The 13,155-nt window shown below is 51.5% G+C and overlaps 1 protein-coding gene across 1 annotated transcript in view; it reads right to left on the bottom strand.

The window, feature by feature from the left end:
- The window catches only part of LOC128279054 (peroxidasin), a 28,452-nt gene that overhangs the window by 3,204 nt on the left and 12,093 nt on the right, over positions 1-13,155 (bottom strand). The window contains exons 5-10 of the mRNA XM_053017775.1: positions 12,406-12,795; positions 12,141-12,326; positions 10,042-10,263; positions 2,892-3,095; positions 2,437-2,609; positions 36-205 (exon numbers count right to left, since the gene is read on the bottom strand). Of these exons, the coding sequence (XP_052873735.1) occupies positions 36-205; positions 2,437-2,609; positions 2,892-3,095; positions 10,042-10,263; positions 12,141-12,326; positions 12,406-12,795 (1,345 nt within the window). The remainder of the gene's footprint in view (positions 1-35; positions 206-2,436; positions 2,610-2,891; positions 3,096-10,041; positions 10,264-12,140; positions 12,327-12,405; positions 12,796-13,155) is intronic.

The following is a 13,155-nucleotide window of genomic DNA, read 5'->3' as shown; positions in this document are numbered from 1 at the left end:
TGGAGGAAGCGTACGGTGGTGGCGGTGGCACTTACTTCACCGTCAGTCGGCCGCTGGCGGTCGCACGGCCGTACTTGTTCAGCAGCGAGCACTCGTACCGACCCTCGTCCGTTTGCGTGACGTTGGACACGAACAAACTGCCGGCCGCCGATAAACGGTACTTGTCCTTCGGGGTTATGGTCCGGCCATCCTTCTGCCATTTGATCTGCACCGAATCGGAATCGGAAAGTTTTAGTCATACAGTCCGTTGCATAGCTGCGAGCTACACGGGACATGGAATGGATAGTGGCCGAACTGTGCGATGGCCTATCGTGGCTGTAGGGCATAAAGCGGGAAACTTGTTGTTCCCGGCAACGCTAGTCGGTTGGGTTGGTGCGAATGTTTAGACCGATAATTTAGAACAAGGCCAAAGATGGCCAGAGCTCGAAAAGTCTACGCATATTCAAATAACAAGAGAACATATTCCGGCAACGAATTTGCATACCTTTGGGCGTATTAATATTGGGCTTCTAACTATTGCGCCTAAATGCAGGCAATTCGTGAAACAGGCGCCTTTTGGCGCACACTAAGTTATTGGACAACCCAATCGGATGCTCTGAAGTGTAGTTCGAACATTTGGACGATCCAGGGCCTCGCAGCGCGAAAGGACGAGTCAAGTTCCTCGTTCGTTGTACAGCAAACGGCAGACGAAAGGATACACAACTGCACTGTTCTTTGACCGGCCCCATTTCAATCCGCGACGGACAATCCGCGGGCGTTGTTGTCCTGGAGAACATTTACATTCGAGAAGACAAATGCCCAACAGGAAGACCACAACATCGGTCCCACGCGATAACAAATTAATGTCCGATAGCCGTTGATAGTTGCAACGCTCCGGAAATGTCGGCACGAGACAGATTACGCCTTTTTACGTGGCGCACGCTCAACAGTCTGCTTATCGGCAGTGTATCAGCAGCAGGCAAAAACACCCGGTAAAGAGATGACCATCCCGTCCCGAGAAGACCCATCATCCCGTGGAGCCGTAAATTCTTTCCGGTGGTGAACCGGAAATTCTTCAAAGGAGCTTAACAACGGTGAGCCAGGCCTTGGGTTGGTTTGGGCGGAACCGGTTGCAGCACCGGACGCACCGCAGAGCGGAATTATGCTTAAATGAGCCCATAAATCTAGCGACCACCAGGGCACGACCGGATATTCATCGTCGTCCGATCGATAGCTGCTGTGCGCTGACCAGCCACAGCCAGCCAGTTCCGCACCGTGTAGACCGAAAATTATTTTCATCTTAAATTTGCATAATCTCGGAGCTCGCCCGGAGACGCTTGCGGTTGCCGTTTCCGCAGGACATTCCATGTAACCGGCCATGTTTCCTTCACTCGGTGGCATCGCTCCTTATCCGGACCGGAGGCGCAGGTAGGCGATTGGAAACACGCAGATTAGCACGTCCCTTTTCCTGGGGGGCTATTTATAACGACGACAAGACGGCGGAGCGTTGACGTTGAGTTCTTCGTGTGGCTGAAGAATAGACGCTTCAGCATCTTGAGACCCGAGGATTAGGTCGGTTGTCCGGTCCGGATGTGCGAAGCGGTAGATGAGCTAGTCGGTCGTCTGGCATACACTTTACTCGCTCTGTTTACATTTTTCAGTCAGCTCATCGTAAGCAGAAATGTTTACAGAAGGTCGGATTTGCTGGGTTTCAAGCCCGGAACCATTAGGTTGCTTATTTATGGAGTGGCCAGTGGGGCAGGATTAGGAAGATTTATCAAGATCCTTGATTGACGGAGTGAGGACGAACGCCCTACGATGATGATACCGAGCCACTAGAAGCTCTTTAACAAATTACTGGGGAAGTATTGTCAGTTCCGCCACCAGGAAGTAGATTATGGCCAGTGTGGGTAGCATGTTGTTTAGCTTCTGTACGTTAATTTTAAGAAAACTTTCCATAAAATTCGTTTGAAAGAGCCACTCAGTTCATGTGTAAATCCAAATTTGCGCATGGCATGTGTGCATTCGTCCATCATTGGATGCACTCCAGTTGCTCCCGTTTTCCTATTCAAAAGCCGGTTTGGGAAAAACTCCGGTACCGTTCGCCGTATGCTCCAACGGATCCAAAAAGGATCAGCAGCCCTAGCGTGAAACCTTCTAATTGGCTAGGCCAGCTTCCCAGCGCCATGCGACCATGCGGAAGAATTAGCAACCATCTGGTGCGCCCAACAACAGCAGCGGTAAATCCTGCCATAGAATATACGGTGCACCCGATTCCCACTTAACCTGAATTCTCCAATTTTGAGATGTAAAAATGTCCCACAATTCTGGCTTCGCCAAACGAATGATGGAAGGTAGACTGGCCATCGTACCAAGCTCCGTAGTTGGAGCTTGGGAACCACTTAGCAAGGGTTGGCCCGTTTGGCCGACCAGAGAATGCAGAGCTCGGCTACTTACCTGCAGAATATCGTCGTTCTCCGCCTTACACGGCATCTCGATGGTGGTGCCTTCGATGGCGTCCAGGTCGTACGGCTCGAACAGGAACCGGGGCGGGCCCACGTTGATGACGACCACTTCGGCTTCCAGCTCCGCGATGCCCAGCTCGTTCTCGGCCACACAAACGTACGTGCCTGTCAGAGATCCAGTGGTGGTCGCGTGGTGAGGTTGGCGGCAAGTGGAATAAAAAAAATCAGCTTTTTGAAAGGTTCGTTCAATCGCGGCCACCGGTTGTGCATTTAGATCAATTAACGATTACACAGGACCCCGGGGCCGGCCCGGGTTCTGTGCGAGCTTTCGCTCTCGAGCCGGAGCAACAGATTACAGCCACCTTGATGAGATTGGCTCGGGATCACCACAACAAAGGAGCACCCGAGGCACCAGTTGCTAGTCGGTTGCTAAGGCAACACTCTCACCTGCATCGGACTCCTGGACGTGGTCGATGGTGAGCTCGATCGCATCGTCGCTGAAGTAGATCTGGCCGGACTCGTTCACCGCTAGACCGTCCTTTTTCCACCAGATGTGCGGCAGCGGATTCCCGTCGGCTTCACATTCCAGCGTCAGCGTTGAACCGATGTTAACGTTTTGGTTTTCCGGCCCGAGCACTATCCTGGGGGGAGCTGTCGAGGAGCGTAAGTAGAGTCAAAACGGATTTTCCATTCCCCGAGCTATGTTTTTTTTGTATTCCTTCAGCCTTCTTTCAGTCCACCACCGATCCGAAAGCAAGTTCTGGCGGTCGAAAAGTTATTCAACACATTTTGAAGCCGGTGTGGCCGTTGCTACTTTGAAGCCCACAAAACAATGAACTGGCCAATGTTTCGACAGAGCCGTGCAACAATAGCCATGCCGCTGGCAAGTCTCCTTCTCCTTGCCCAAAAGATCCGATCCGACTTTGGTCAAGTGGAAGTAATACTCCGACGACGGCGGCGAGGGCGAGCTCACTAAATTGCGACAGAAGAAATCACAAATGGAATGCCTCATTTCTGCCTGCACTCCACCACATTCACAGACCAGACCGTATCACGGTTCGGAGCGAGATCTCCGATTGTGCTGCGTTCCTTACAGAATGGGCAAGTTCATTTTGTGATGTGGTCCAACGTGTACGGAACGTGGGGAACGTTTGCCGGGAGCGAGTTTTATGGCGTGCACGGTGCACTCCATCTACTCCAACTTGGGATGCTTGAGCTACGGAGAGAAGTGCACCGGACCTGTGGACCTTTGGACGGACAAAAGATGCTATTTTCGACTGCCTTTCTGGGTTGCTCTGGGTGGCACTGGAACTTTTGGAACTTTTGGGACCGCAATCTTCAGATTCATAGTTGAAATACGTTCCTTTGGCGTTCCCCGTTCCTAGAGGGCACGATTAGATGATGGAGTCCTGATAAGGCGCCTGGCACAACGTCTGGCACTGTGTTGGCTGTGGTCCATGTTTTGCCATTATTCATTGGGTTGGGTGTTGGTATTTTCTGTTTTCCTGTTCCATTTTTTTTTGTGGATGCTCCATTCCAGGCGCTTCCCGATTGTATCTGCTGTGGAACTCGCCCGTGTGTGTGTGGACATTTCGGTAATGGGCTAACCACTACTCCGCCGACACCGTAGTGAGTTGTTGGAAACGGGTTTCCCTTCGGTTTTTTGTTTGCAAAGTCCAGAATATGGCGATGGTGCGCCGTGCATTGACAGCAATCGAAATATCGGATGGTAGCATGGCCAGCAACGTGGCACTTCCTGTGGCAATGGCTTCGATCACGAATTTATGAGAAATAGAAATGGTTTTATCTTGTGTCTTGTGGCCGGAAGCTGCTGCAACACACACACAGAGACACATAAAACGGAATGTGCTTCCCCTTCGGTGGTGCCCCGTGATGCATCTCTGTGGGCACATTAAACTCGGAACGATGGTTCCGCCGGCCGGTGTCGGATGTTTCGTGTACCAACTGGGTGGGTGGGTCGCAGTGCCCCAAACGGACAGTCTGGCGCTTCGAGGAAGTGTTCGTCGATTTATTAGCAAATATTGTTTCAGCCCGCACCGCGTGCGCCGGAAGTGTCCATTTATTTCTCCTGGCAAGAACGCTGGGTGGTCCGGCTCCCGAATCGGGGAACCAAAAATGTTGGACCATGTCGAGTCGAGTTCTGGTTGTGGGCTGAAACCACCTCCCTTTTCCAGTGGAACAGGAAAAGAAACAACACCAACCCATAAACGGTGTACGAAGTAAGTACATTTTTGGTCGGCACTCGACCACAAGTTCCAAAATCCCATTTTAACGCTCCATATCGCATCAATTAGGCGAACGGCAGGGGGGGCCTTGTGCCACAAAGCGCCGTTCACCCACCAATACAAAACCGCCCGGGCGGCCTCTTTACCTTCCCGGCGTAGACACGCTCGGAAGAATATGTAAAATAACGTTTTACTTCGCTTTGACTTTCGCTTGACTTCCGCCGTTGAGCTGCCGAAGCGAACCACGTGGGGTGAGGCCACATTTGGGCACGGTGACGGTGCCGGTAGTTGGGCTCGGGAATTGCAATTTTTCCTCACGGTAAAAAATGGTCGCCTTCGAAGGAACCGTCGGAGACCTATAAACGCCATCTACGTACAACCCGTACACCAGTGCCGTAAAACTGCCGCTTCCGGATCACACGTTGAGGGTGGTCGGAATCGCCCACTGCCCAAAAAGAACACCAAAGTTTAGCTGACAACGACGGCCATATGGCGCGGTTATTGCGAGGACGACGTCCTGTGTGTAGCGACCAGACCGGAGTGCCGACCGGATCTAAAATATGCATCGAATGTGCTCCAGCGCAGGCTGGTGCTCGCCGGCGCCGGTGGAACGATGGTTTAAAGTGACTGAATCTGCAGCAGACAGCCAACAGCCTGCCTGTCCTACGGGGACCTGTTCCGTTACTGACCCGGCAAGAAGATGATCCAACGCCGGGTTGTGCCGGTACCGGGGAGTCGGAGACTAAGATTAAACGGCACGACAAGGTGGAAGATAATTCGATTGGATTCCATTTATCCGCGGCGTCGATGGCGTTATCGAACCGGGATGATGAAATGAATATTGTATCCCCGTTTTTCCTTCCGAACTGTGCCCATTGTGGCCCATCCCTTGCAGGCCATTGATTTGCTTCCATTCCATTTACGATACTCTCTTTTATTACTATTTCCCTTTCCGTTATTAAATTAGACACCACCGGTGTAACCAGCCCATCGACCATGCATCGGGACCAGAACATCGTCGAATGCTGTGCAAGTAATAAAAATGACGATTGATTTTGTGACAGTTCCTGGTGGAGGCATGACGTCATTGGGCCATAAACGCGGATATGAACAAGCACCCTCAGGATCACCACAAAAACAAGGATCCGTTCGGGAGTAATCCAGTAATAAGCAGGAAATGAGGCATCCAACCCAACTCCTGCGTGACAGTTGAATTATGGTCCAAGGCATTCATCCGTCAAACCTCCTTGGAGTGCCTTGCTCTTTGAAAGTAATTCCGAACACGTGCAGTAAGCAGTCAACGTGGGTAAAATTAATTTCGAAAAAATGATTAGGTTTTCCAATCTACGACTCAAGCCCAGGTCGTCGGACCAACCCCCCTAGGTCCGGTCCAGAAATCTCAACCTGCCATCGCGAGTCGTAATGAATTCATCACTCGCCCAAGCTTAGCCGGTTCGGTTCGGCCGTTCCGTTCCGGTTTCCTGGCACAGTATAATCCGGCGAACGGTGGTGGTGACTGGCGTAAGAACGTCAATTACAATCAGCAAACCCGGTCCGGTCCGGCTCGGGGCGGTGCTTGATGGCGAGAATTGGCCGTGCGCCGCGGTATCCCGCGGGGCCGGCCCGACGGCCATAAAAGAATCGGAAATAGAATTACATTCCGTTCATTACAAATCACAATCAAACGGTAATTTGGCCGAACGTGCTCGCGGCGCGCCCGCCGAAGATTCCGGCGGCCCGATTCGATTCGGGTGCGTTGGACGATCGAACCCGTCTCGGTCTGTTCGCCGTTCGATGTTTTCGCGGCACAAACATGGATTCGGGGGCTGCGCGACGACATACACGTGTCAGTTCTCATTTCGGCGCGTTTCCTTTTTTTTGCTGCTTCAGCTGCGTAAGTATCCCCCCCCCGGAACTATCGGTTCTTCGGCCGGATCGGCTGGTTCTTTATTTGAAATTCAAATCACAGCACGCTCGTCAAACGGCGACACCGACAGATGGGACGGTGGCCCTTCAACTTCTTCGGTGCGAACCGAGCCGGAGTGAAGGGTTGCCCCAGGATCGACGGCAGGCGAACGTCGCACCGAAACGTTGAACGATGCCACCGCCGGCTGTGGGTCTGTTGGTGCATGAAATTTGACAATCTGATTATCGAGTATCAAAAGCCGCTTCACCGTTCACGGCTCTGATTGACGGTTGATTATTAACACTCCGTCGCAGTGCAAACGCGCTCGCGGCCGATGATTGCTCCTGAGCCTCGTCAATCTTCGATTTGTACAACTTCCCTGAAGATGTCAACATCGAGCCATCGGGCAAACACGGTCCGCCCGGTGGCGGCTTCGATCCGGACTAGGATCGTCGCGTTTCGAGTGGCAACGTGGCAGCATTTTCAATTAAACCGCACTTTTACTCGCCGACGTTAGCATTCCGGGCCCAGAATCGAACTCCAACTAGTGGGAACTAACTTTGAAGAGATTATAATCATGCAAATCAACACTTGTTATTGAAGCGAATCGACACCACAAAGCACTCGGTTCGGTTCGAGACAGCGGCAATGGAACTGGTGACGCAAGTTTCGTGATTCGTGAAGTGAATGGTGATGCGTTGCGACACCAAAACTCACCGTTTATTGAGCGATTCTTTTTCCCCGATTTAATGTGCTGTGGCCGACTTTGGATTCACCAAAGTTTGCTCGAAATTGGAATTTTTATTAACTCATTTTCGACGGTCCGGACTCCGCCGGTCCGGAGAGGAAAACTGTCAGAGGCCGGAAGAAGGGGCTTGTCGGGCTGTCAATTGCAACCGTAATTGCATCCGATTGCTCTCTCTCTCTCTACGAATGACAGCGGTGAAAAGAAAAGAAGGCCCCAACCAGAGGCCCCTCCCAAAGGACTTCCGAAATCCCGGCCCGGGTGCTGGTGACAATCTGTTTATCGATCTCCTCGTTGATTAAACTCTCGATAATGGATCCGTCAAACTAGAATGCGGGCCAACGGTAAAGTAGCACACATACAAAAACAAGGAAAAGGAACGGGAAAACTACTGCTTCGAAAGAACGTCCGCAAGGATGTTGCGTCGAAAAACATCGATACCGTTCCGGTGTCCGGCGAGCGGAGCTGCTTTGCATAAATTTGTCGCTCAGCTTCCTCCCGGAGGTGGCCAGCCAGCCCTCAGGATGCCTGCTTCGTGTGGCCGCGGTGTTTGTTTTTGTGTTTAATTTTTCCGTTTTTCTCATTATTCGCACGAAGGAAAGCGAAACACCAATAATGGGATCGGGCGCACGGGGAAAAAGAAACGCCACAGACCGCTCCGAGCAGGGCGCGATCCTGCTCTTAATGGCCCTCGGTGGCGAATGATGGACTGGCGATAATAAGATGAAAGCAAACAAGCGTCACAATGCGGCCGGCGCGTGTTCTCTTTTGCAACCGTCAGCCGAAAGGCACGGTGAAACGGGCGATAAGTGGAAAATTCATTTCCAGTTGTCATCGGGCGTTCTTGGGACGTGTTAAAAATATGCTTCCCGGTGGCCAGCTTGTCTTCACCTGACAGCATGAAAGCAAAGTGGCGTTCGGTTTCAGTTTCCTCGGCCCTGAAGCGTGCGTCATTCACGGGTTTGCATTTCCGTTCCGTTTTCCGCAAAGCCGGCATTTTTAGCAGTAACTCCAGTTCGTCAGTTGGCGTGTGGGAAGGACACTGAACGAGAGCGGTCTGAAGCTGAAGTACTCTTGTTGATGCAGATGGACTGCTTTTATGAAAATGATAGCCCAATGGGGTTCTCCTGGCGAAGCTCGAAACACATTATGCCTAAAATAAATAACTCAACGCGAAACCCAAATAAAACCTCAATTTGGCCAAAGTTCGGTCCTTAAACAATATCCGTGCCGTGGCCATTCCGGTGCGGGCCCTTCTGGGTAGCTCTGTAAAACCGACATCATTTGCAACTGCAGCAGAACGTTGTACGCTAAAATACACATTACAGCCATCCAATGTAATAACAACTGTGTGTTCTAACTAAATATTACTGTGCTCTTAGGAAACGGAAACAGAAGCCGTCCCGAAATGAACTCAGCTGCAGCCGCTAAACGCCGAAGGACGAAACGACATGCGGCCGGGGTCGCTCATACATCCGGCAGCATGTTTCTGGATGCCGCGTGATGGATGCTTTTTAATTAAATATCGATTAGCATTGCGCCACTATCGATCGTAAACTGTCTAAACACCGTCACCGTAGCTGCTGCCAGCTGCCGACACCGAAATAGCCGACAGCCGCCAGGATCGGGGCCGATAAATTACTGGCGCAAGTGGACAGACGATTACGCTCGAATGTTTCCCCCGAATCACGTGTCAAGTGGCCGGCTTTGGTGGATTTGGCAACTGAGCTCAGGCGGGCTCATTTGCACAACGATTACCCAACACACAACCAGCGGAGCTCGTAATTCACTTTTTACGAGTCAGCATCATCCGCAGGGCTGCTGACACAAAGATACATTTGGCTCTCGATCCTGATGCGAGGCTGGCCACCCATCCATCCATCCATCAACTAGCGCCCTGCCTGCGACTGACGTTAGTTACTCGTCATTCGGCCTCCCGGAGTGCGGTCTCTCCAAGAAATCATCGATTCCCCTCGGTCGGTTCTGCAGCCGGCAGGACGAATATTATAAACGGCCCCGTCCTGAGCGAACGGGGCCGAAAGTTGCATGTCATTTGCTCGAACACACGACGGGATAGCAGCTTCTGTTTGACCACACAAACCACCACCGGAAATAGATTTAGTTACACATCACATCAAACAAGCGCCGTGCCGTCTGGCTGAACCGAGAACCGAGAACCGAGTCGAGTCGGTGCCAAGGAAAAAATCGTTAAACCAACAACTGTTACGTTCGATTTGATCGGCGACCAGTGCGAACTTCCGGTACAAGTGCGGTTGGCCGTTCGCCGGTTTTTTTTCCCGGCGTAGCGTACCGTTACCGAGCCGGGGAGTTGACGTGTTGACGGTGGGCAAATACGCAGCGCTCGCTGCGTGTTTGTTGAAGCGCAGACAGCAATTCAATTAAACATTAAATTTACATATTTCCCACATTTTGCCACGCTTGGCAAGCTGCCTGATGAGAGCTGTTAGCCGGCTCAGCCGATGATCGCACCAGCCGGACGATGGATGAGAAGGATGGTGAGCGTGTTGCAGGTGAAGGCGAAAGATGAGCCAACATTGAATATTTACATTGTTAGTGTTAGTCCGCACCGAAAAATGTGCGAAAATATCCTTCACCCACCACGGGGGGGGGGGAGATATTTAATAATCTTTTGTGCCATCATTTTCTTGTCTAAACAGTCGCCATCGGGGCGTTCCTTACCTTCCGGTTCCTGGGCGATCCAATCCGTCGGGATGGTCCTGGTGCTTGGTGCTACCGGCGGCGAGCCGGTGGCCATGATCCTTGCGCTGGGCGATGGCTTTGGCAGCGGCGTGGCACCGTTCGGTGGCCGTGGGCTCGATGTGGCCCCACCGGAAGCGATGGATGACGTTGATGATGGTGCTGTTGGGGACGGTGCGGCTGATGATGTCACCGGTGGGTGGGCTGGCGGGTTGGTTAGTGGATGGGAAAGAAGCGGCACGAAATGGCAGCGAAACGGTCGTCGGAAATGATTAGCATTCTTGGGGTGTAAATGAGCGTTAGGTTAGCAGGGGTTAGTTTTTGTGGGCCGCGTATTTTTGGGGCAACTAATCTCGCAACTATAACTTTAAAATAACCCATAACGCCGGAACACACAAACTGCCAAAAGGCGCCCTTTAGAGGATCTTTTGGGGCTGTTCCTCGGGTTAGTCCGTTGGGTCAGTCCAAAGGTGATCTCGGTTACCAGATAAAATTTCTAGGCCTCTGATTAATTGTTTAGTTTGGTTGAAAGGTTTTTATAAAAGTGGAAAACATAAAACAGTGAAAAACAATTGAGATGCTAATAATTGCATAAATGGAAAGAACTGATCTGGCTGGTCTGGCGATTTTTTCTGAACTTCTGTTGGGATTTCGATATTTAAATTTTTCCTTTAGGCAATTTAAATTTGATTTAAGCCTTCCATTAAAAAAACTCCAAATAAAAAAACAATTTATTAAAATCATAAACCGTTAAAATAATAAGTATGTAACACAACACAGTGTGCTTAATCACGACAGGGAATATTTAAATGTTAGATAACAAATGAACAAGATTGCAAAACACACAAAAAGTGGGTGTTTTAAATGTTTTAAATGTTCAGTTCTTCAATGGTCTTCGGTTGACTGGCATAAACCTTACTCTTCAAAAAGCCCCACAGAAAAAAAACAGAAGAAATTCCTCAACAATAAACACGCATAGTTTTTACAATCGAACGATTATTTTCACTGTAGAGCGCTACAATTTCAGTCCATTTTTTGGCGTAAATTTAGTCATGACTGAAACGGCATAGACTAACGTTTCGAAATCTGGCAGATTTGTAAAAATTGTCTAACAGGTGACGGAGTTATTCTACATTTAAATATCGCCTGTCGTGATTACGCACCCTGTACATTTGCGCAATTGCCTTATGCCATTGATAGTAACATTTAGAAAGATGTCCACGTACCAATGAATGCAGTATTAGTAGTACTAACTATAAGGCACGATTAAAAATGTGATGCGCCAAGAAAGCTACAGATTAACGTATCAGACGCATGAGGACTTTCAAACGCTATACTAAAACATCAAACTAACCTAAAACAAAACAAGCATAACACAGCATATAATATGTAAAATGCATTTGAAATGATAATATTGTTTAATGAAACCTAACCAAAGCCTTGTTGAAATGATTGCATTGAAAATCGACATCACTTTAAGGTGAACCCAATAACACAGCCCGTTCCTTGGCTCCCGGTTTAAGCTCGCGACACCGGAGCATCCCAACACGCGTTACCTCCAGCATAAAAACGGGCACATTCGAGGCATAAAGTTTATGTCTGCCTCTGCAAAAGTCCCGGCTTTCGCGGGACTGGCTGTGACCGCCACACCCCGGGACCGGCTCACCGGAGTTTTCCCGCGGTCGGAACCATCGCCGGCGGTTGCGGTAGCGCATTAGTTTAATCGAGCGTACGAGCGTCTTGTGCGCTCAGCTGAGCGTGAAGTCTGCGCTGAGCTAATGCGTGTGATATGCAACCCGGCCCCGCTGAGTCAGGACTTTCCGCGTCGGAGTCACGGATTTCGCATGAATGAACTACGAGTGCCCCAACTTCACACCACCACGCGGAGCGGTAAACGCGACGGAAAAGGTAAGGTTCGTCCCGGGGTGCCAGCCGGCGCAATGTAATAATGGAACGGTCCCGAAAAAGTTTCCCCCCCGAATATTTCCGACTCCCAGAGTGGCCAGGACAATAAAACCCCGCTTGTGGTTGCGGCCACACAAACACAGCTTGCCGGTGCCGGGCCGGCCAGGTACACTTACCGTTCACCACGACCGTCACGTTGACCGAAACGTTGCCGAGAGCGTTTCCGGCGCAGCAGGTGTAGACGCCGTTGTCGTCCAGTGTCGACGCCGGCAGGATGAGCGACCCGTTGCCGAACAGCTTGATGCGTCCGTTCTGGATGCCGTCGCCATTGAACTTCCACATGATGCTCGGCGTGGGAGCACCTAGCAATGAGCACCAAGACATGAGGGGGGTTGGATCATAACGCGGGGGGGTGGGGCTCGGTTCCACCGTCCTACCTACCAGTAACGACACAATCCAGCACGATGGGATCGCCCTCGAGCAGCTCGCGCTGGTCGGCAGGTGTTCGCAGGAACTTCGGAGCTTCGGCTTCACTCTCCACCACCTCGTTGTTGACCGTCAGGCGGGCCGAGCGGGACCTCGTGCTGCCCAGCGTGTTCCGGGCCACGCACCGATACCGGCCGGCGTCGGCCGGTACGACCTCGTCGATCCGTAGCGAGCCGTCGGGCAGGAAAGTGGTCCGTCCGTCGGCCGATTCCGCCCGGATCGGCTGCTCGTCCGCCAGCCACGCAATGTCTGGCCGCGGGTCACCCGTTGCCTTGCAGCTAAAGATGGCCGTCTGACCGTAGCCGACCTCGATGTCCTTCGGCTCGGTACTGATTTCCGGCTTGGCTGGTGTGCGAGGAAAAGTCGGGAAGGAAAAAGGCATCAAAACACGGCGCCACACCGGACTGACCCACACCGGAGGGTGGGTTCCAAATTAGGGGATGAAACCCTACGATAAGCACGATAGCCTGCTGGTCCCCCCCCAAGGGATCGCGGTCTAATCGGATTTCGGGGATCGAGTTTGGGGAAATGGTTTCAAAATTGATTCCAGCCGGCGGCGTGGCGAAGATACGAAGCGGTAGGGCTCGGTCTCGACACCGACTTTTAAAGTCCTGCATACGGTGGGGTTCGCGAGCTGGAGGTGTTACCCCGAAGGCGTCGTTCCGTCGGAGTTGGGTCGAGTTAGAGTTAGTGGATGGTTGGTGC

The sequence above is a fragment of the Anopheles cruzii genome, chromosome 2 (assembly GCF_943734635.1).
Source record: "Anopheles cruzii chromosome 2, idAnoCruzAS_RS32_06, whole genome shotgun sequence".
Taxonomy (NCBI): Eukaryota; Metazoa; Arthropoda; class Insecta; order Diptera; family Culicidae; genus Anopheles; species Anopheles cruzii.
Note: the sequence above shows the minus strand (reverse complement) of the source record. Positions and strands in the feature narration are given on the sequence as shown.